The 24,558-nt window shown below is 36.0% G+C and overlaps 1 protein-coding gene and 1 pseudogene across 2 annotated transcripts; one reads left to right on the forward strand and one right to left on the reverse strand.

Annotated features, from left to right (window-relative positions):
- The first annotated feature begins 120 nt into the window (after positions 1–120).
- On the forward strand, positions 121–11,337 carry LOC143847382 (uncharacterized). Its single transcript, XM_077356193.1, has 4 exons — positions 121–293; positions 1,855–1,906; positions 2,037–2,198; positions 10,892–11,337. Exons 1-3 carry the CDS (start codon positions 191–193, stop codon positions 2,191–2,193), a joined length of 312 nt encoding a protein of 103 aa, XP_077212308.1. The 5' UTR covers positions 121–190; the 3' UTR covers positions 2,194–2,198; positions 10,892–11,337.
- LOC143847371 (potassium channel KAT3-like) lies at positions 3,815–22,963 on the reverse strand (annotated as a pseudogene). Its single transcript, XR_013235028.1, has 13 exons — positions 22,714–22,963; positions 19,159–19,369; positions 17,799–17,960; positions 16,208–16,265; positions 13,662–13,979; positions 12,514–12,753; positions 11,778–11,876; positions 11,650–11,682; positions 10,115–10,300; positions 9,553–9,630; positions 8,239–8,314; positions 4,541–4,699; positions 3,815–4,073 (listed from the first exon to the last, which is right to left on the reverse strand). The product of XR_013235028.1 is annotated as a potassium channel KAT3-like (transcript).
- Between the last annotated feature and the right edge of the window lie 1,595 nt (positions 22,964–24,558).

The raw sequence follows: 24,558 nt of genomic DNA on the forward strand, positions 1-24,558 counted from the left end.
CTTTCCTAACTTGGTAAACGTGGCAGCACCATAAGAGCTGTTTGGGACAATCGTAAAACAAACGCGTCTTGGTATCGTTCTAAATTTTAAGCCCCGCGCCCCACATTTCCCTCTAAATATCATTCAGTCATTCACCCCCTCTATCTATATAAAGTCGAAACCCTATCTCGATCTCGATCTCGATCTGGACATGGAAGCTTCAAAAGCTCTAGTAACTGTTTCTTCTCCCTCGGAAAATCTTCACCTTTCTTCCATTCCCGAAGCAGATTCTCAACTTTCAACTCTCATTTACGGTACGCTCTCTCTTTCCCTGATGATCTGATTTTTCTTTCCACATTTTCTAAGATCTAAACCTGATGAATTTGTCCCTAGCATTTTGATCTTATGTGAAATTACGCGGATTTCAGTTTGATTAGATTTTGTTGAAATGAAAACAAAATTCATACGGTATCCTTCAATTTTTCCAAAGATAGATGGAAAATTCACTCCAAAAGTTAATTTCCTGTCAGATCTTGTGATTTTCAAAGGAATTTTTGTTACGAAAATGCGTATAAATTTGTAAATATCATCTGATCTTACTACGAGATCTACGATTAAAAAAATTCATCCAGTATACTTAGACTGAGATTTCATCCAGTATGCTTAAACTGAGTTAGTGATGATTTTTTCAAAATTAGACTGAGTTAGTGATGATTTTATTGAAATTAGGTCATATAATTTCAATACAAACAGGTAGATGGTATCTGGATCTTATTATACAATTTTAGGCTTGAATCTTATGAAATCTGTCAAGATATTTTAATGTTTTAATGAGTTTGTGCGGTGTTCGGTAGGAATTAGGTTATTTTATTTAAAAGAGCTTCAGTTTCCTTATTTATTTATATATTTTTCAGTTTTTAGAGATTTTGATTTGAAACTATAAGATTGTGTGATTTTCGAAGGAATTTTTGTTACGAGAATGCGTATAAGTTTGTGAATATCATCCGATCTTACTACGGGCTCTACGATTAAAAAAATCATCCAGTATACTTAGACTGAGAATTCATCCAGTATACTTAAACTGAGTTAGGGATGATTTTGTTGAAATTAGACTGAGTTAGTGATGATTCTGTTGAAATTAGGTCATACAATTTCAATGCAATTTGGTGGATGTTATCTGGATCTTATTATACGGTTTTAGGTTTGATTTTTATGAAATCTCTCAAGAAATTTTAACTTCTAATGAGTTTCTGCGGTGTTCAGTAGTAATTAGGTTATTTTCTTTAAAAGAGCTTCAGTTTCCTTATGTATTTATATATTTTTTTTAGTTTTTAGAGATTTTAATTTGAAAATAACCGTTTTTTATTATATGCATAATGACTTAGAAAATATTGTCGGGAATTGGTGAACTGCTCCAAGGTTATGTGGATGTCCTTGATGTTCTGGTCATATGATTAAGGACTTCCTACAATTGTAATATCTAGTTTGTTGTGCGAATAAGCAATCGGTGGATAATCATGAAAGAACTGGTTAGATGGCTAAAATTTAAAACTTGATATATTCCATCAATTCACTCCCTAAAGTGTGTTATGTGGAAAATCTATTTTATATGTTTCAATTTTTTGACTAGAATGATCAAAGATCCGATCATCTGCTCAATGTTTTAAAAAAATTGCAAATCTTCTGGTTTTGCAAGTAAGTTCTTGGAGCTTGGACCTATGCTTATTTTTCTGATAGGTTTGCTTATTGTTTGGATAGATTTTGCTGTATCATTTTGGACGTCAAGATTTTTACGTTCTTGTTCTCATGAAATATTCTTATTATCTTCCTTGTCTTTTTACTTTTATTCTTCTTCTCATTTCTGGATAAATTTAGATGTTTCACGGCAGGTTCAAGTAGCAATGGGGAACATGCTTAAGATGATAAGGTGAGATGTCTTCTTTAATTTCACATCATTGTAATTTCTTGTTTTTTCTGTCAGCTTCTTCTTTCTTTTCTCTTCTCTTTCGTTCCCCTCCTTGATGAACTTTCCAATTTCACTAAAACCAAAATTTCAGTGAAATAGAGCAAAGCTCTGCTGGAATAATGGAAGAGATAGAGAAGTGCAAAGAGTCTGCAGTTGAGAGAAGGAGAATGTTAAATGATGAGAAAGAATGCTTCCAAAAGGCTGCTTTCACTGCATTGGAGATGCTGAACACTGGAGAGATCAGTTAAAAGCTGTGAGCTTCCAGTTTTTTCTCTCATTTCATGCATACTTGTTATTCAATGGTTTACTTATTTGTTGGCACCAATTCCACATATTTTTGTTTCTTTGATTCACATCACATGATGAATGAAGTGCACTAGGAGATTGAGAGAAACTGGTTAAATGAAAAATTTCAAATGTGCTGTTGTCATGAGTGATTAGTACCGACATGTACTATTGGAACAATTTGGATGAGATTGATAGAAAGCAATAGGGTTATCCACTTCATGTAAATTTTTTTCAATTTTGTTCCTTTTGTTCCGGTAAATGCCATCTCATGTTTGTTAACGGTTAACACTATTGAAACTATGACAATAAGATGTCATATTGTTCATACGTATCTTGTACAAGTGACTGCATACAAGAAAGTGTTGAAGTGCAGAGATGGGTGTCTTAGGAATGATGCTTTCTAGTTTCTACCATTTGCATAATGCTGGAAAGTTCACTAAACAAGTACTTGAATGAAGACCCTTTTACTTGTATCTTGTTGTAAACTAGTACACGAAAGAAGGATGGATTGGAAGCCCTGGCATTTGATCGCATAAGATTTCTTGTAGACGAGCCTTGCACACACCTTTAGTCAAAATATTAGTCACTTTTTCTACCATTCTAACATAGAGTGTACAAACCTGAGCTGCCCCCAGTTTCGTAATAAAGTTTTTATCAATTTCAATATGCTTTATATGATCATGTTGAACTGGGTTGTGAGCAAAGCTAATTGCTTCCCTATTATCACAATACAAACTCATAGGTTCCTGAACACTAGTCCCAATTCATGTGGCATTTTCTTTAGCCCCAATAGCTCACACACCCCATGAGCCATGGATCTGAACTCTGCCTTTGCACTAGATCCAGCCACTACTGATTGCTTCTTTCTCCTCTAGTTAAACGGATTACCACCAGACTAATGTAAGGTTTTTTCTCAACCAGTTTCAATTTTTTAATCTCTTCTTGTATTTCATTCTTGGTGTAAGTTTACTAATGCAGCATATGTGGAACCTCATGCAACCTTACCCTATGGTTTTGACCCTTCCTCATAGTTGGCATCTCGTATCCTCTTGGCCTTTAGCAGTCTTTTGCTAAAGTTTCTCATGACTCATCAAGGTTTCTCATGACTCTTGTCAAGCTTTTGAAAGAAGAGAGCAGATATACTATTCACACCTATTTTTCAAGGAATAGTACTTCTGGGCACATGTATAAGTGGGGTCCACCAGTTTGATGATACAACTCGTGTATATGTTGGCCCTCACAATGTATGGGCTGTCCACGGGAAATCTTTCCAATTGAGAAATGCTAGCCATCTGATCTTTGTAGATTTTGTTGCTGAATTTGGACTTGTTGTTGCCCTTTTTATTTCTTAACAGTCCACATAAAGTCCAGACAAAGACACATATTATCAAATCCAGAGATTTTTGTTTCCTGGTCTGTCCACAATGGGTCTAGGAAATGGATGGTTTTGGATCATTAAACAGGTACCCCATCTGTACCTTTACGAACTGGTATTTTCACCTGGAAAATACACACAAGCATCATATAAACTCTCTTGAAAGAATCTAATAGATATTAGGAGTTTCCCAACTCTTCAGAGGTCATTCAATTTGTTGTTGATTAGTTATTAATTTTATTTTATTCTTCTTTCATATTCAGGTCAAGCTTTATCTACAATTTTGTTATAAATGGCCCCTTATACCAACAAGCATTGATAGATTGGCACCTGTTGCTCCAAGCAATCTTTTTTTCCCTTTTTAACAGAGAAACAAGTGATCATTCTCTCGTATGACACCCAACTCTTCCACTTGTGAGCCGTCGCCAATGAGAATTTTACTCCCTGCTTTCCCAAACTTTTTCTCTGCATCCACCAAATTTGATAATCTTAATCAGTCATTCTTTTCATTTGATGAGCTGTAAATGTTATATGCAAACCTAATGCCAATTTTGAATTTCTTTTTTATGCAACTTTTTATAAAATGCTTCAAGCAATTCCAACCATCTAAAATCTATTTCCTGAAAAAATGAGACATTTTCTTTATTAGAATGAGAGATTAAACACTGCTAAACTTTTCTTGAAAACAATTAGGTACATTTTGAAGTCTAAGTAACTCATTTATTTATGCAACCCATGGGGTTTCATGTTGGTCAACTTGGAATAATAGTGACTAATTTTATGAAAATTGTTATTTGTGAAGGAAAATTAATTGAGGTTTGTATTATGGACAAAAATCTTTGAATGTTATGTTTTTATAAGAAACTTCTCTTGGGTGTAATATATAAAATCAACTAATTTTGGAATTTGTTGTGGCATGGATCTCGTATTACCTGCCAATTGTAAAAGCTCTTTCATTGAGTCTGGAAGATGGATAAGTTTTCCCAGCTTATTGCCTTCCATTATATCAAATTCATTTGGATGATGCCCATGAATTACCACTCTCATGGGTTGTTTGCTTGAGCATTGACTGGAGGAAGTTGTTGTTGATCCTGCAAGATTGTAACATGAATTCATCTACCTTTTTTATTTCAAAAAATAGAAGTATTTATGAAACTTATAGCTAATCGTAGCTATTTTGATAAAAAATGACAAACATGTTTCTGTTTACAGTTGATTACATCTACTATTTTAAGGCTACCCATGTCCCTAGGTTTTCCCTAAATGAGAACTATATAATTCACAATATACAATTGGTATTTTCTCTTGGATGATGAAGTAAACTTATATTAATGCAAAATAACAGAAGCTACAAATGCATTCATGACCAATCTGGTCACGAGAAACCAATCCATATACTGCAACAGCACCTCATACATCTTCTTCTAATGGGAAATAATCTCTTAACAACCAAAGAACCTCTAGAAATACCACTAAGTGCCAGAGAGTTAGCCTCTGAGTTCACCGAGCTTTCGGCATGCTGGAAAAAGACACTATGACTCCCAATGCAATCAAATACCTCAATGGCATCAGAGAACCTTCACGTGAATTCCTTCTTAGCTTTTATCGTTCTAACTTCCATAAGCAATGAAACAAAATTGGAAAGAGCAACAACTTATTCTCTACAACAATGAAAGGTTCACATATTCAACCGAATCCTTGATACCAATAGACCCAAAGAACACTCATATGGCATGCCTTTCATGCCCTCTAGTGTCCCCCATCTCATCAGGGTCCAATTCCTCAAATTGGATCTGTCAAAATTCAGTTTAAGCCAACAAGGGGGAGGAGGGGACCACCTCAAATTTAGCTATGGCGCAAGGTACCCCATGAAACGTGCATATCAAAGACTGATATCCCACCAAAATCCTTCGAAGCAGCAGTTCATCATATGATAGTGCTGAAAACTGTAATTTTCAATTTGCCAATAAACTTTGCTGATCCCTTGAAGATTCGCCTGTCGCACTCCGACCACACTAGCCACATCAAAGAAACCATAGCAATGTTTGACAAAACCTTACCTCTCTCAGGAGCAAGGACAGCGCCACAGAGTCAACCACTTCATCAATAAATGCTGGCATCACACAATCCAACCCTCACAACTGGCAGAAAATCTCCAAAGCTCACCATCTGGCAATAAGCAAGTGATTGGCTGACTCAACTACTGCACAACACATGATACATCTAGTCACAATGAATTGATTACGGTTGATCAAGTGATAGGGAATAAGAATCTTGCCATGGCAAACCGTCTAGCAAAATGCCACTACACAATGAGGCACTGAAACATGCCACAATCTAAAGGACAGAATACAGCTACTTCCTTATTACGTAAGGCAATGGTACATTTTTTTTTTTTGGTATTTTGACTATTTTCACTTATGAAGTCCCAAAATTTTCAGCCTGACTCATAAACACATGAAGGAATGGATGTTCCTCCTCTAAGGAGAATAACTTAAACCAACACTGCTCAACGGAGTTTACCATTCTCCCTTTCAAAATACCAAGCTACCCTTAAACACCACTACCGTTACTTAAGTGGTTTACCTATTGCTTTAGTCTTATTAATTGTTGCTTTGCGCTTAGATGGGGGCTGCCTCTAAATCCGTGTACTTATTGATATGGATTTAGAATATATTTATTGACATGCTATATAGATCACTCTATCATGCCATTCATGCAACTTCTCTTCTTCTTACTTCACATTCAACTTCTCGTCTTACTTCACATTCAACTTCTCTTCTTACTTCACATTTGTAGGGGTTAAGCCCTCATAACCATTCATAGGAACACTAGTTTTCTTGAGTGTGGTTGGGCTTCTCTTTCAAGATGATGGTATCAAACCACTAATTTTCTTTCGTTGCTTCAATTCATAATCTGTGAATTTCAACTCACTCGGAATCATGGTGTTATCTCTCAATTGCTATATCTTGCATGCAAGGTATTAGGACTGAGTTGTACTTTTTCAGTCTCTAGATTGAACTTGCGGAAACATACCTTGCTGGAATTTAAGATTAATGAAATTTGATTAACTGTTCATGGCTTTGTGTGGAAGTATTTTTAATCCACTTTTGAGACCTTGCTTCAAGACTTTAAAACTCATAACCTCCTGGTTCATGCTAGCTTTACCAACAATTCTTAACTCACAGCTTCCAATAATCATGTTCATGAAAACTTGATATTTAACTTGTACTTATGGTTTCAGGAGGCATGGATTAATGTTTTCTCTCTAATTCAAGAAATTGTGGTTACACTACTGAGTTTGTTGTGCATCTCTCCTTGTTGTTTGGCTTTTGGATCTCATGGCAAACTACCACACTACAATTCATATGTCATGACTATTAAAATTGGTGTATTTATCTATTTTCCTTTCTTCCATTCATCTGGTGTTGAATAAGTTCTATGAATTCAATCCCTAAAATACCTGCAATGACTCATCCTTTGTAAGATCCCGCGATTCTCCTATTTGTTCCTTATTGCATTATCACATTAACAAGTTTCATGCTGTTTGTTTTACATTGCTTCTATTGATCACTGATAGCAATCCTTGAATCTAGTGCTGCAGTACCTATTGGCCCTTGCAGACTTACACCATATTATGGAGTGTCGTGAAGTAACTGATTCTCTCATTCAAGTGTTGTCCAATAGATTTCTTTGCAGGTCTAGTGGTTACTTGTTATTTAAGTCTTTTGTGGACATCATTTTTTTTGGCCTCTTTGGCTTAGGGTTATCACATCACGTGAGTTGTGTTTCAGGCTGTCAACACAGGATTCTTGATTTTCCTCACCTTCTCTTCGTCTCTATGGCCAAAAGAACACTTTTTTGTGGCAGTCCTACTGGCTCACAAACCTTCCATTTCCCACTTTAGCTTATTGATATCTTATGCCTTGCACAGAGCTTTGTAGGAAATAAGGGGAATTTCTTGTATAGGAGTTAAGATTGTATTTGAGAGGTATTTATGTCTTCTTCATGTCATGTAGGGTTTTATCATTAATATACAGGAAAAGCCCATCGTGGGAAGTATTCCATTCATTCCATCTCATCTCTCTTCTCTCTCCCTCTACTATTTTACCCTCTAATAACTCTATCTTGGTATCAGAGCAAAGAATTTTTCACATTTTTAACTAAATTTTTAAACATGCCATCATCCCGGCAATCATACCAATAGGGTTTTTTCACATTTTTTCCAAGGGATATCAACGCCATTGATTGTATGATGCATCAATGATATCATCAGGCCCTATGACTAACATTAACGGTCATATGACCATCGAGTATGCCTGAAACGTACATGTGGTCGGATGATGCATGTATAATCTGCACATGTGTTGGTGAATTGCTAGGACAAGAATTGGTCTCATGTTTGGAAAATGTAGGAAGTCAAAGTTTCTCTAATGTAGGCTCAGATGGTAGACTAGATGTCCCCTCACTTTGGAAAGTTTGTGTGTTATCGGATGGATTATTAATATTTAAGGAAAAATTCTCTCTATCCAGTGTTTTACGACATGATTATTTGGATCTATTTTTTTCTCTGATAGAAACGTATCATCCATATAATTCAAGAAGTTAGTCAAGAATAGACAATATGAACCTTCTATGTTGGCATCTCCACCACAGCTTGTTGTTGATGCTTCACAATTCTGTTGTTCCTCGATTGATTTGGGATCCTGTTTAAAGCAATCATAATCATAATTACTATAACTAAATGGTTTCACTTTAACCTACTAGGTTATAAAAGAAAATCAGATATTTCACTGTTGCTGTATTAGGAAGCATTTGGTAACACTGCCACGCAGCTATCATATACGCAAGAGAAAAAACATCTTCCTATCTCTTCAAGAATAGATATATTTCTTCTGATACCGTTTGGATCAGCGAACGCAATTCCTTAGGGTTGTGGAGGGAAACAAGAAGTAGAATTTTGGCAAAATGCTTAAAAAGCTTTTCTTCTTCAACTAAAACTTGCATTACAGATGTTTGCTACTCTTTAAATAGATAAATACATGAGAGAGGACATTCAAGCTTGCCCACTAACTAGTTTAGGGACTTACAAATATAATAAATAGCCGAGGAACTCAAAACATTGACTAGTCAAGGTTATCAAAACACACAGTCTACTAAAACTGACATAACTTTCTAACCACTGCTCCAATTTCCGACCATGAGTACTTGTTGGAAAGATCTCAAAAAGACCTAAAACTTTGTAGTTTATCATTTTCCATAATTCTTTCATTTAATAGCCCAAAATCGTTGTTGAAAAACGGTCCAGAAGCTTGTAATGGGAATGCACCTGCATCATCTTCACTTGTTTTGGTGGCCGTTGATCTCGTTGTTGTACTCGCTGTGGCCGTTGTCCCTTTTTTTATGTATTTCACTATGTATTCACCACACCAGCTTGAGGGGAGTGTTGTACCAGGTTGGATGTGTGCTTTGAGCTCACGGTTGTCATCATGAATGAACCTTGAAGAGCATTTATATGTGATGTGTCCCTATCTTCCTTTGCATTCAACTCCTCAAAAATTATGGGCAAGTGAAGCGCACATCACATTTCTTTACTCTAATTTTTTCATGAGAAGGGGTTTTGTTCATTTGATCATGTTCTTAAATTTTCTGATGCTGACAGATGTGGAAAACTGAAAATGGGTTGATAACCCTTAGTAGGAATAACTAGCATATCTCTAATCTTTTTTTAATTTTTATTTTAAGGGAGTTTAATCCATTTACACTGAAAAGTAAAACTGATGAAATCTGGAGTCTCCCTGGACTAACAGAAAGATTTATAGAAAGACGAAGACAGACGTATATAGAACGTTAGTTCCCAACACGTTGCGCCAGTTATTTCTTGATCTGAGATGAGCACTTACTTGAGTGTCCGTGTCTTTGAGAAGTTCTCTTTTAAACTTACCTCAGTATCCATGTCTTTCAGCAATTCTCCTATAAATGGCACTTGCTCCAGAGTTTCTTCTTTTAGGCCTTTCAAGTGCTGAATATGGAAGAGTCATCAGTATTATAAATTAAAGCTGAATATTTTTCCATTTCAAAATTGGCTAGTAAATTCAGGCTGGATAAAATATGTTATATGAGCTAAAAATGCACTTAATTTTGCAAGAAAGATTGGAGTGTTCCACCAAATGTAGGGAAAGATTGGGACATTTATGTGAGCAGATCCATGTAGGGAGTTTTTTTTTTTTTTTTTTGAAATATTAATAGGGAGTTATTGTAATCTGATTTTAGTTTATTTATTGAATTATTGAAATGTCAATTTAGGCTACAAGTAAATTTGGGATGTCATGGATAGGACATTTTAGGCTATCCAAAGTCACAAAAAAAAAATGGAACTTGTGAAATAAGGGCAGTCCAAGTTTATTTAATTTCACTTAAAGCAGCTATTTTAAATTTTTGCCCAGAAAATAAACAGGACCATTTTTTTGAGATAAATCTTTTTTTTTCCCCTTTCTGCTCCATACCTGAAGAAAGTTCAAAATAATTATCCTTCTATCTGTAATATGGTGCTGCACAATTTGCTTAAAATCTCGATGACTTATCCGAACAAGCTGGGAAAGCCTCTTGCTTCTCACTGTGTATGGCTGGGGGATATTGAAAATCACCCCAATTTCTCCTGCCATGTCTCCAGCTCCTATTTTTGTCAAAAACTGAAAATTGACATGAATTTGGTTAACCTCGACATTCGAGGAAAAATAAATCATAAAAGCTGTATACTACGTACATTCTAGCTTCGATTACTTATTACCTATTCCGTTCAATAGTTATTTGGAGTCAGCTTATCTATATTCTATGCTTAGAAATGACCATACTAATTGTAAACGATTCAAAACTTTTAACATAACCATATTAGTGGGAGCACAAACTTATTAAGTTTGTAAAAAAGCTGGTATTTTCCAACCTATAATATATACCAATAAATTTTTACCTATCCCCATTTCATAGCAAAACTGCCATCATCACGCGATGCTGACTTTCCCAAGTGCATGTCTTCTTCTGGAAGTGTCATGCCATTTCTTCTCAGTTTTTAGCAGTAGCTTTATGGATATTAAGGTTCATCTGTAGGAACTCTATTTTTTTTTGTTATCTTGAGTGTGTTTCACCTGCTCCTGCAGAGCTCCATACATGATTGTATGTTTGTAAGCTGTAATGATCATTTAGCTTGAAACTAATATCTTTTCGTGTTTTTCTAATGGTGGTAGAGCTACCAATTAAAGCAGTTTGTTTGTTGTCTTTGACAGAATGATTTTGTGGTTGAGTCAGAAGTACCTCTCTCTAATTCAAAAAGGTATGACTTCGCATTGTTTGTGTGTTTGTATCATCCTAAGAACGCAGCAAAGTTTATCATTGGCACACTATCTGTTACCACTGTAAAGGTTCTCCAGTTATAGAATTCAGTTTTGTGGATTGTTGCTCTCTTCCTTCTATGGGAGATTGAAACCTGAAAATATATCATGCTACTGTAGGATGATTGATACCATTTAAATGATTCTTTCCCCTAGATATTTGTATTAATTGAGATGTGCATTTGCCTCCAACACATGCACACTATCCAACCAACACTCTAACTTGTGTGTTACAAAAATTGTCGAACTCATAGCATCATGTACCCCATTTATGTTGCTAAAAATGTTTATGGACGATATCACGCTTCAGTGAAATTATTTTTGTTTTCTTTTTTCTGTTTTGTCTTCATGTTTCTTGCAGTCATGAATTTAGTGTAAAAGAGCTCAACTTCTTCTGGATTTCTGATTTCAAACAATGTTGTATACATTGTAATGACTTATTCACATTTCTTGGTGCAGCTCTGCTGTATTGGATTTATTCTAATTTCTCAAAACATGTCAATTCTTACAGCTGAGAACCAAATATGAGTTTTTTTTTTAAAAAAAAAAAATTGTGAGAATGTGTTTATAATATTTTACTTTTTAATATAAAAAAGGACAAAAAGAATATAAGGAAATAAATAACCAACTTGCGAGACAAATCTCGGAAATACCTGCTCTGTTCCATCCTTATATGTTAGCAACTCCTGCAGGATTAGGCGGTAGTTTTAGTAAGCAACGCTTAAAGGGCTCACAGAAGGCATCTATGTGATGCATGGGGGAGCAAGGGACGGAGATTTACCACTGCACCTGAGACTACAAAGTAGAAGTCTGTAGGGATCTCATTTTGTAGAATAATATCAACTTTAGGTGGGAAATATTCTGCTTTCATCTCAGAAACCTGCGAATAAACTTTAATCAGATTTTTATAAACAGTAAGAACTTTGAAGAATCTTTACCTACTTACTTTTACAGTAATATTATTGTCCTTAATGGTATACAACAAAGATATGTTGTTGGTACATCTTAGTATCTACACATTAATCTTGAAGAATGGGGCACACACAAGATTGATAGAATGCGTATTTGTAAGTATTTGTGCTAGGGATTTTAATATTTAATACTTATAATGGTATTTAAATTATTGCTACTGCTTTCAATGTTGCTTTGTCATGATTACTATTCTTAGGGAAAGGATACACTCCCTTGTTTTGATAATGGCACTTCTCACTTCATTAAACCTTCTTTGATTAGCTGTTGACAGAGCTTAGGAATTGTAACAGCCTTTAACAGCTCATCAGACAGTGTAAAATATAGAAAGGAGTGCCATTATTAAGAAAAAGGGAGTGCGGGTTTCATTTCCTTATTGTTGTTGTTGTTATTATTATTATTTGTTGGTTGGTTGGTATTATTTATTATTTATTATAATCATTACTTTTATTATTATGATGATGTTGATGGCGACGATGTTGATGATGATTCTTGTCATGATTGGATGAAAAACCTACATACTGTAATCACATAGGGAGAGAAATTACCAACTGGATTATCAGATCTTGAGAGACTCCTTTGAAAAGGTAGCTACTTTCAACAGTTCTTTGGAAAAGATGTTGTGCGATGCTCGACCTTATTGCCTTTGGAAGGTCTGCAAATACTTCATCTTGCTGCAACTCCACTGTCTTGAACTTCAGTTGCAAGTGTGCCATCATTTGCTCTTTAAGGCCCTCTGGAAGTCGATTCATGCTTGCATACCGCGAAACCTCATTGATGGTATCCCTCTGCACATCCAAACAGAATTAATTTCTCTCAAATCACTTGATAAATAAGTTTATCACGATATGAATCAGCTTATGATAGGTTTCGTTAGATTGAAATATAGGATGGTGCAAGTCACTTTTACAAGGTTGACCTATTTTTTGGTGTTTAACGTAGTCTTTTTTTTGTTCATTTTGATAAAAGTTGGTCTTTGATGGTGGTGCTAAGAAAGTGATATCGAATAAATTATGATGTAGAAGTAAGATTTTTGCAGTGGTGTCAAGCGTGGTTTTAAATTTCTACCAAAACCAACATGAAATGACCAAAATGTTTCCGTTTCCCTCCCTACCGAAACTTCAAAACATAACTAAACCAAAATCATAAGTGTATTAGTGGTATATTATATTAGTATGTGTTACATACTTATGTTTAGATGAATGACATGTAATAGATTTATTATGTATACATATTTATATGAATTACGTTTGAAATGTGGTATGTACTGAATTATCAGTCATGTTTGATGTTGCTAAATCATGATGGGTGCTTGTATTTCTTATGTAATGGTTTCTAAGTGTGTATTTGTGCTTATTCTAACATTTTCTGAAGTTTCATCTTAAAATTCAATCATTTGCATATGTTTCCATACATTTCTGTGATTTTACAGGATTTCCACCGAAATTTCTAACCGAAACCGAAATTTGAAACCTTGGTGTCAAGGAGAGTTTCATCTAGAGAGTCTAGTCTCTATTTTGTATAGTCTATAGTCTTTGTAATACCTCGTTTATTAAGTGAATCAACATAGTCGATTATTGTTCTATTATCTCAGAGTTGCGCCCATGGGTGCATGCTTAAGTCCTTTATGATAATCAGAACCCTCAGCATTTAATCATACTACCTCTAACAAATAAAAGAGGATAGGTGGCCTTACCATTGTGAAGGTTCGTGTGGCACTGTGTACAACAAGATTTGTCATGTTTCCGATGAGATAAGCATTGAGGCCAATGTTGAAGAGCATAAAGCAGATATTGAACATCTTCTCCCCAGTGTTCTCTGCATGCAAGTCTCCATAGCCCACGGTGGTGAGCGTGGTGATGGACCAGTACAATGCATAGGTGTAACCTAGCCAGATGCTTCTGTTTTCAAAATTGTTTATCTGTTTTCCGATCCAGGTGTTCTGTTTTACTCGGTATTGGGTGGCCTGCCAGTAGTAGAAGCAACCTGCTGAATGTACTATGAATAGAGTGACCTGCAATAAATGCATAAGATGTTTAAATTGATAAAGTTTTGCTGCAAGTGGTTATCATAACTAAACACAATGATAACTTGGTGCATATTTTCTTGTTTGACCTGATTCCCATTCATTCTAAAAGACAAAAGGACTAGATTCTCCTGTAAAGTAGCTGAAATATCCCAAAGTTTGTCTTCTTTGGTGTTGTTTAGTTCATCTTGCTCAACATTCACATATTAGGGTGTTGCATTTATGGATGGATGTGTAATGGTCAAGGGGTTCTGCAGATATGATTAGCATGTAATGTGGAAAAGCTTGAAGAGCTTTACAAAGGCATACCTAATTTGACAAGACAAGGACAATTGGTCTTTTCAAGTGGGCAGAAGCAAATGCAAAATGCATTAATTGCTAGAGTCGGGTATCGTGGTCTTGACCCATCAATGAAATGGATAACCTGGTTTTGGAAGGCAGAACAAAGTTGAATGCTCCACAAAGTGAGACCTCCTTCTAGGGAAAATAAGAATATGAGTATATGACAACAAAACAACCAACTATAATATAAATTTTGATGTACCCTGTTTGTGACCTGTGGCAACTTCAATCATCCATATGAAAAACATGTACTGATGAGGTTATGCTGATGTGATATTCTAAAATCTTCTTCTCAAAAGTTGGAGAACCATTTGTGAGGTCTCCCTAATGAAGAATGTGAGAAGAAGCCCACCATTCAATATGACCAACAAGATCTTTCCTATTACGTAAAAGAATGTGCTTCCATGACAAGAAGAAGGAGTGATCGATAATTTGAAGAGTGTTGTATATTGAAACATGATACTTATTTTATCAACAAAAGTATTCATGAAGTATCCCATACGATTGTAGGTATCGTGTCAGAGATGATACATTGAAACTCGGCAAGTATCCAGGCATCATAGATGGTGACGAGACTATATTATTGTAACATTCGTCTTTGTTGCAATCATTGTCTGACCTTTCTTTAGAGTACACCCATTTTCTCTCTCTCTCTCTCTCTCTCCCTCTACAACCGTTCAACCTTGTCTCCCCACCCTAGCATTCCCATCACCCCATCCTTTTCTCTTACCACACTCTAAGGCCCTGTTTGGTTGCCAAAACTGTGGATGACGGCTGGAAAATTTGTGGAATATGGAATGCCCGATGCTGTTTGGTTGCCAAATTTTAGTGGAAATTCCATTTGACTTCTAGACATCAAGGGGAAATATTCATGAGATTTTTTCGTACGTGGCACCCTACTTTTTCAATCGTTCCCTCCTCTCATCTCCCAAGCAAATTTCTCCAAAAAGTAGGTTTTTGGGTATCACTTCGAATGACGCCCTTTTATTTTGAAGTTTAAAATCTTTTCATCTCCATTTGTCCCCCTCTATCTATGGGGACCATCTCCCTCCACTCCTCTACCATGTGTAGAAGAGGAAACTGAGACTCACAAAGGTCTCCCTCCTCTCGCCTGGTAGCATCTCGGTGTGAACTACCAATTTATGCATTTAGTCCCCCATCCCCACCTCGTTTGACGAAGATTCCAAGAGAATACCCTTCTTTTCATCCCCTTTTTTATTGGGCCACAGATAACTCCTCTAATATCTCTTGTATGACCATAACTAAGAAGAACCCGTCATCCATTCGGAGTTCATTGCGGTCCGGGACTATCACCATCCATGTCGATCCTCATCCTTGCACTATTCTTTCTTGATCTCCTTTTTCTGGCCTAAATCTATTCTTTTGGGTAGTTTTGGCAATTTTCGTGCCTTTATCGTCTTGTGATAGTTAATTCAAATTTGTGATTGTTTAGATCTGTTTCGGCAACCATCTGACTTATCTGGCTCGTAAAACCCTTCCTGGGACTGCATCACCGTTTCAAACAAACACTTTCTCAAAATTGTGATTGTAGTTCTTAGACTTGCCCACGAAAGGTACAAATGCCCCATATTGGTAAGTACACTGAATAAATTCGGACGATTAGATATTGCTTGTTTAGAACCTCATCAACATTCTAATCCAGTCACAATTCGGGTTAGTCATTCTGGCTTTGGATACAGCAAGAGGAACCTCAACCACTTGAATAGTTTGAGAATCTCATATGCTCAATTGAAAATTGTTAAAACTTCAACCAGATATATTTGTAAGTTTGTTTGAGAAATAAAAATTCTACTGTCATAACATTTTGCTCAATAGGATGATAGCGGGGAGGATTTTTTGGAATTGATACTTACACAAATAAGTTTGCAGTATCTTGTCCAAGAGTAGCTGAAACGAGTATCTTTCTCTAGCCTGCAAAATAAATACTATTTAGAAAAGGTAATTGTTCTTTTCTGATTGGTTAGCTGGTAGATAATCTTAAACAATAATTGCCAAAACTATTCCTATTTTATTCTAAATAGCATGATTTACCTTAAATGCTCTCTCTACCCACCCCCATCTCTACATACCTATCTTTCTACATGTATATACTGACATATTTATGTACATATATAAATATAAAAAGCAGCAATTGACATTTAGCCTGAAGTGTCCACAAATTAGAGGGTTAAGATCGTTTTATGGGGGAAAGAGATATTTGGAGCATGACCATCCATGGTCACTCAATACGTAACACCGACTTGGACTTTTGCATGCTATTATTTTTAAGGGAAAAACATTCGCATGTACCTATAATAGCTCATATGTGTGTAGGTTTATCATAGAAATAAAAAGGGGATTTAAGAGCTGTAAAGACTTCATTATTGACAAGCTAGAGAAACCTTGAAGGAGGTTTTCTCCCCAATACCTTGCTTTTGGCTGCATCAAGTTGAGTATCAGAGCATGAGTAGATATGAGATTCACTATGGAACCTTGGTATGAAGCCAAGGACGACAACGTGAGATCTTGAAGATGCTAAGATTGAGAAATTCACACATGAGGACAAACTTTGCAACATAGAGATATAGCAAAATGCCGAATGGTGGTATCAGAAAGCGACCATCACCCACATTCTAATGCTCATTTCACACAATGTTGCATTTTCTCGTAAAAAATTGATCCCAGGTATTCATTTGGATAGGAATACCTAACAAGAGAGCCATTGACCAAATGATAGCAAATGTGGGAGCCATGCTATCTTGAAAGTGTATTATTGGAGAGTGGAGACATGATTTCTATGGAAATTGAGAGGATGTCTGTCATGGGAATTGATAGAATTGATTTTTTTAGCATGAACACCATTTCCAAAGCTTCATGGATCCCTTGTAACAATTTCAGAGCATCACGTTTGGGTGTTGAATTTTATCGTCATGAGATCAAGATATTTGATAAATCTGAATAAGCTCAGCATTATCAGAATGAGATATGGTTGTATTATAGAGTTGTAATCTGTGATTGGTGGATCAACCTTTCTTCTTTACATGTTATCGATAAGGGGGAGTTGGGAAATGGGTATGAAACCTTCCCCCGATAAGGGGGAGTCGGTTGTTTAATCCTGCATGAATGGGGGAGATCATGTGGCGGCAATTCTAATCTCTTGAGACGAGAATATGATGTTTTAGCTGGTAAAAAGCTTAGCAGAACTTTTAATGGAAAATAGTGAAGCCAAGGTCGTTGAAGCTTCAACTACAAAGAAGATCAGAAAGTCCCCGATAAAGAAGCAGCATATAATTTCATCATATAAACTGGATATTTACTTGATTTGTCGGCTGGAAGAGAATAGGAAACATTTTTTGTGGAACTCATTTCTTCTATAATTTTAATGTATGTCAACTGCCTACGTACATGATTACATAGATATAGCATTTATTTGACAGATATTTCAAAGTAATATGATGATACTACCTTGCAAAAAGATCACTAACACGCCGGAGTCGCCATAGCCGGAGCAAATTGAGAAAACTGAAAACGGCACCACCATGTAGTTTTCCGGTGAGAATGCGATAAATATACTGAAACGGTAAAGTTGATGCAACGTCCATGGTGAACCATAACCTCGAAACATACCTGAAAAAAAATAAAAATACAAGTTGAGCTGCCTTTTATTAATCTATTTTACCTGACAAGTTTCTTTCTTAGGAAGGTGGAGACATCCCAGAAGAAATAGGAGTTAGGATTTGCATTATCAAGAATAGGATGTAAACACTACCCGTTTGGAGGACACAAAATCTTGGGATATTTCTATTAGTGCAATTTTGAGGTGCATCCATAGCTTACTTAACATTTGGTTAATTAGTACATTATTCTTCATTATGAATCATTCTAAGAGAAAGCTGGCTTACATTTCTTGCTAAACTGGTGTGGCACTGTACTTGTGGAGACGATCAAGGATTAGGATGATCCTATGGAGACGATCTTTTGAGCACACCCTATGTATGTCAGGGCCCATCAAATGAATGGTTTGCATCGCCCAAACAAGGCAATTTCACGGCTTTTGCACGAGAGAACAACCACACATGCTCACTAATTCATCTGAGGTGGCTGTTCTCTCGTGCAAAAGTCAGCCCCAAAATGCCTTTCAACATAATTCCCTAGCAAATCCCATATATGGTGGCATTACCATGTTTTAATAATTGCACAAAGTCAGCTTGCCTTTTCTTTTTTAATCGGCTTATGAGATCTTTTTGGGAAGTGATATTAATGCCCCTTCTGATTACTAGGGACACCCAGCGCCAGGGTATCAATGACTAAAGGGGGGCTGATGTACTTGGCGTCAGAAGAATCTAGTGGGTTTGATTGCCACGTATACAGGTGCTGGGTGTCCCCGGTGATCAAAAGGTGCGTAAATATCACTTCCCGATTTTTTTGGGAACTGTAATAACCTTCGACAGCTATTTAAATAATATCTAACATTGGTAGTGCCAATACGCTGCCATGTTTTGATAATGACACTAACTCACCTTGTCTTTTCTTTTTAAATGGACTTTAGAGACTTTTTTTTTGAAATTGTAATAACCTTTGACAGCGTGTTAAATAATAAAAACAAGATGAGTTAGTACTAACTAACAAGCTAAGTACTTTACCCAGAAATCAGCCTTTCTTATCAATGAGAAGGGCTGAGGTTAAAAGAGATATTTTCTAGTGAGATTAATCTCAGCCCTTAACATTGAATTGAAAGGATGATTTTGGGGAAGCACACTTAGAATAGACGGAAGTGAAACAAGCTCTTCTCTGTATATTAGCAATTAAGAGTGGGTGTGTGTACCGTATAGCAATCTTCTTAGGATCATCAACGAGAAGATAGGTCGATTTGTCCAAGTAGGCCACAAAGAAGGTGGTAATGATATCAACGGCAAAGATTGACGACCATATCAATGAACAGGAAAGTGCCAGATGTTGTATGTTGGAAAGCTACCTCGAACGGAGATGACCACGCAGAGTAGATGACCAGGATTACAAGAAACGTTTGCCACCATCTGCACAATAAAATGTAACCCCCTCCCAACTTACTAGTAATCACAGTTAATGATTTTAAAACTAGAGATTTTATATGGTGTAAGCCCTTATAGTCCTGTATTTTTCAAAAAGTATTGTACGGACTACACTACAGCACCGTCGATCTGATGGGCCACAACGTAAATAGGTGTTCCCAAAAAATCATTTCTATAGGATGATATCAACCCTCCGATCTATAGTGGAACTGTATGGGACTATATGAGTACACAATATAAGATCTCTTAAAACAAATAATTATATTTATCTATATTATTTGAGGAAATGGTTTGTGAGCAGCTGCTCAGATAAGCTTATCTGAGCAGATCTCACAAACCATAGGAGGCACATTTTTGGGGGATCCAAAGCATTCATTTGGAAGGCCCTTCCATGGATAGGGTGTGTACAAAAAACCGGCTCTATAGAATCATCCTAACCCAACCAAAGGTGGAGGGGAAAATGGGCAGACACACTGTGTGTCCATGTTTCTGCCCAGTTTTCCCCTCCACAAATGGCAGGGTTAGGATGATCCTATAGTGCTGATTTTTGGTACACACCCTATCTGTGAAAAGGCCTTCCAAATAAATGCTTTGGATCCCCAAAAAATGCGGCCCCCCATTGGTTTGTGAGCTCTGCTTAGATAAGCTTATCTGAGCAGCTGCTCACAAACCTTTTCCTCATATTATTTATCTATAATATGGGAATGTCTAGGCGACTTTGCAAAACCCATTTCACTGCCCCTCTTTTTCACTAGAGAAATGCCACCTATGTGGGCTAAGAAGGATGCTGGATGGGTTTTGTGAGATTTCCCTACACACTTCCTTATAATATACAATATACTATCTCGGACTGCATAGGCAATTTCGCACAGGAATATGCTGGCCTCTCCTTTTCAAGTCAGAACTGCCACTTCATTGCTGAATGCCTTGCTCATTTATTCTTATCAGAAAAGAGGGTCTGCAAAAGTGTTTTTGCGAAATTGCACACTACCATAATATCTACAGAAGTATTAAGTGAATCAATTAAAATCAATTTCCTAGGCCATCTATAGATTGGAGGAATTTTCCGAAAAAGTTTGGAAAGGCACAATATTTCTTAACTTGAACTGAACCTATCCAATTTTTACTTAGATCCTTCAATTTATAATAATATCCTTGCAGTCCAAACAGCATAAGTTTAAAGTGAATCTCCCCTTTTACTTTTTAGGGAGGCTAATTAACATTAATTTCCTGAAGTTTGGGTGGAGGGACTTGGACTTAGGCGCACTTCTATCCTCCACCTTACCCAACTCAACCCTCTTTCTTGCTAGTAATTAAATAATATGAGAACTTAAGGCTACCACGCTTTCTACTTTTCTGCCCTGCTTTTCCCTGTTGAAAGCAATACTTCGCCAAAAATATGGTACAAAAATCATTCTCGTCATCTCACTACCTTTCATGCTCAATAGTAACTTGTGAAAGTGGAATGGTGGCTAATCTCACTCCAATAAAGCTAATAAATAAACAAATAAAAGCAACCATCTATGGCAGATTTCAATCATTTGTCTAGAATTAGGAAAGACCATAGTTAGCAAAACTCCGTTTTAATCGGCATTTAAAAAAAAAAAAATTTCATTTTATCGGTGTGTCGTTTAGAACTCTGTTTAAAACTTTTACAGCGAATAAAACTCCTTTTTATTTTTATTTTTTAGGCAAACGTTTTCAACACGTTTTGTTGGCCCCCGACCATATTTTGTAAATGACAAAATTCTAAACTCATTTTCTTGTGTTTCCGTTTTTTTTAATATGTTTTATGAACCAGTACCGTATTAAACTCGAATTTTTGCCGTCCTGTTCTTGTGCTGAATCACGTTTTGCTAACTATGGGAAAGACTTCCCAATGTGTCTAGAAACGTTTTGTTTGCAATTGCACCTCTTCTGCTTTGGCTATGTTTCTTTGGACGTAAAATTTGTTTTATGTTAATTTTACAACATAAAACAAAATTTACGTCCATTTTTTACTTTTTAAGAAACGGAATGTGATTTTCGTTGGATGCTCACCAAATAGCGTCGATAAAGAGAAAGCTTGGTATACACAGATTAGTGGAAGTCGGTCACTGGATATACACTGAATAATAGTAAATGCCCTTCTGATTAATTTGATGATAATAGCCCTTTTAATCCAAAACATAATACCCAAGCAACTGCTCTTTCCTAAACTTCCCTTCTCACCTAATTGACTAAAATTTCACCCTAGGGGGTGTTTGGATCTAGGGGAAAAAACCTTCCATGGAAAATAATATTGGATGAAAAAAAATGTCCAGGGTATAGTAGGCTTACAATTTCCCCTGGAAACTGGGAATATTTTATATATTGAGGAAATAATTCCACTGGAACTTGAAAGAAATTTTCCTTGGAAAATGAGTTTACCAAATGCAAGAAAATTTATTCCAAAAATTGAAAAATTTCCCTATTTTCAAGGAAAATTAGAAACCCACTAGACCATGCAATTCTATTCTCTATCAAATTCTAGAAAAATAAGAAGTTAAAAAACTAAGGGCTTCTTTGGTTTTGATTTGTATCAAAGTTGGTCCTTAATTATTTACAAGTAAAATTATTTTAATTTAATCTTGTCGGGAAATGGAATGTTTAAGGCCTCTTTGGAAGTAATTAACTATGGGCCGCTTTGGATGCCTTGAATTTTCATAGAATCTTATATATAAATGGTTTAGAAATCAAGTAAATTTATTTTCAAATAATATTTATTATTGTTTTAGAAATGATATGGGCCTTTTTAATTGGATACCTTGAAATTCTGTGCATAGAATCTTATATACAAATGGTTTACAAGTCAAATAAAATATTTACAAATAATGTTTATGATAGTTCTTGAAATGATATAGTTAATGACTTCGAACGAGGCCTTAATGTCCCATTTACCGACAAGATTAACCTAAATTAAAAATAATTAAGGACCAATTTTGATCGCACCCAAAGAAGCCTTATATCATTTCTAAAAGCTATATTACACCTATTATTTTCAAATAATCACACTCAACTTCAAAACCATTTGCTAATAAGATTCTATGCAAATAATCTTTAGAGGCGATCAAAGAGACCCTAAACAAGCCATAGCCTAGTTTAAGAGAGTCTAGAAATCAAGCCTATCCTTGAATAGCATACACACCGAACATTAGTGAACGTTATTAACTAACTTCTTATTGTCAAAACAATATAGAGTGGCGATTATCAATGTATTGGACTCTTAGCAAAGGATTTCACATTGTCTGATCTCTTAAATGATGCTTCAACAAGGCAAAAACAAAAAGAAAGTAAAAAGGAAAGAATACCTATAACGTCGATCATATGGGGCGATTATATATTTCCGAAGCTGCGAGTGGCCGTCGTCTATTACTGTTCCAAACGCAGGCAAGAGGCTGCTAGAAACTGTAGCCAAGTTCTTGATTTCTCCACTTGATGCTCGCCGAGCTAGCAAAGAAGTTGGCAAATTCTGTGTCTTTTCGGGCAGCATCTTTAAGTTAGAGTATCAGAAAATGAAACTAAGGTTCTTGATAGAGGGGAAGAGAAGTTGTTGATTGATAGAGGTTGCTCATTGATAATTGTTTATATTACCTGAATAATTTCAGATAATGGGGTAGTAGAAACTCTAACAATTTTATATTGTTATAGATTATAATATAATGATAACTATATTTTATTGCTTATTATTGAAATCAATGCCTCCTTACAAATCTGGGTATCTTTCCTCAATTGGGGAATTGTTATGATTAACAATCAATAATCCACTCTTGAGATTAATCAGCGAACATTTTAAGGCCTTGCTTGTTTTGGATTTTGAGAATCGATTGTGGACCTATTTGTTTTGGATTTTGAGTCCAAAACTGATGATTGGACTCAAAATCGATCTCGATCAAAGGCCAAAACAAATAGGGCCTTAATTTTGAGTCCAATACTCAGTTTTATACTCACAATCACTTCTCAAAATCCAAAACAAACAGGGCCTAAAAATGATATTTTAAGTGTTTAGAGTTAAGATCCTGCATATGAACTCTACACTTAAATTCAGTACATGCCATCCAATCAGTGCACATCTCTTGGATGCCCAACCACACCCACTAAATGATCCAACAGTAGTCCAATTTTTGTCTCTTTGTTGTGGAACAAATGGGGGGCGAATTTTAAATTCTACCCCCCATATATTTTTCCCTATGTCCAAATTATCGACTCTTTTTCATTATTCCCCAGTTTTTTTTTTTTTTGGTGGGTTTTGTTAGGAAGGCTCTTTTTTAAGGCTAACTTCCATACGGCGTATACCAAGATCCCACAAGACTCCATTATCACCACGTTGATGTTTTAGCAAGCAGACAATATGCTATATTTTCCTATTTTGCATTTCTTATGGAAGTGAGACCCCCTCTAGTGTATTTATGACTACTCTTTTTATACTACAAGGGGGTGGCCTAGGGAAGAAAAGCAAGTGAATATAAACTTCTTAAAGTTACTAAATACCTCTATCTTAGGGTTAAATTTTCTTAACTTAAATACGACAGTTTGAGCCACTTTATTGAGGATGGAGTTTTTTTTACTAAAAAAAAAAAATTATATTCTAAAATAGGCAACCAAGCCCATGGCCGTATTGATAACAAATTTTTTTTTTTTTTTGACATAAGGGATCCCCACCCTGTTTAGGGCAAGATTATTACCTACGTATGCACACAATCACCTGTAAACCACGTGCATCAGGTAAGCTCGGGGATTCGAACTCATGTCTACGGGGAGCAAAACCGTGACGCCATTCGAACTCGTGTCCACGGGTCAAATTTTTTTTTTTTAAAAAAATAATTGACAAATAGACAATCTCATCTTGATGAAAGGAAAAAAAGTTGACGACTCAATGCACACATGACATTTGTTAGTCTATCACATGGTGATCCAATGGGTCCAGGTCAAGGTCTGATGTTGAACGGTTTCATCGTACTTGATCAAAGGTCTAGAATTATCCAATAGTGGTAGCACCAACGGCCGGATTTGAGATTGCCAACAATATCGACGGACCAGATCACCATACACACGGGGTCATGTGTATTATGAATGTTGTTCTTAATGAAAACAAGGCTCGTTGAGAGAGATAAAGAGCATGAAAAAAATATCCACGAGTTGCTAGTAGTTTCTCC

This window comes from Tasmannia lanceolata, unplaced genomic scaffold, assembly GCF_043159265.1.
Source record: "Tasmannia lanceolata isolate RefF3 unplaced genomic scaffold, GAP_Taslan_0.1 ptg000003l, whole genome shotgun sequence".
NCBI classification, from domain to species: Eukaryota; Viridiplantae; Streptophyta; class Magnoliopsida; order Canellales; family Winteraceae; genus Tasmannia; species Tasmannia lanceolata.

What these genes read in the sequence shown, in the direction of transcription:
- LOC143847382 (XM_077356193.1), top strand. Translation starts at nt 191, where the DNA reads ATGGAAGCTTCAAAAGCTCTAGTAACTGTTTCTTCTCCCTCGGAAAAT. An exon ending in ACTTTCAACTCTCATTTACG is followed by an intron (nt 294 to 1,854) that starts GTACGCTCTCTC and finishes GGATAAATTTAG; the next exon opens with ATGTTTCACGGCAGGTTCAA. An exon ending in AACATGCTTAAGATGATAAG is followed by an intron (nt 1,907 to 2,036) that starts GTGAGATGTCTT and finishes CCAAAATTTCAG; the next exon opens with TGAAATAGAGCAAAGCTCTG.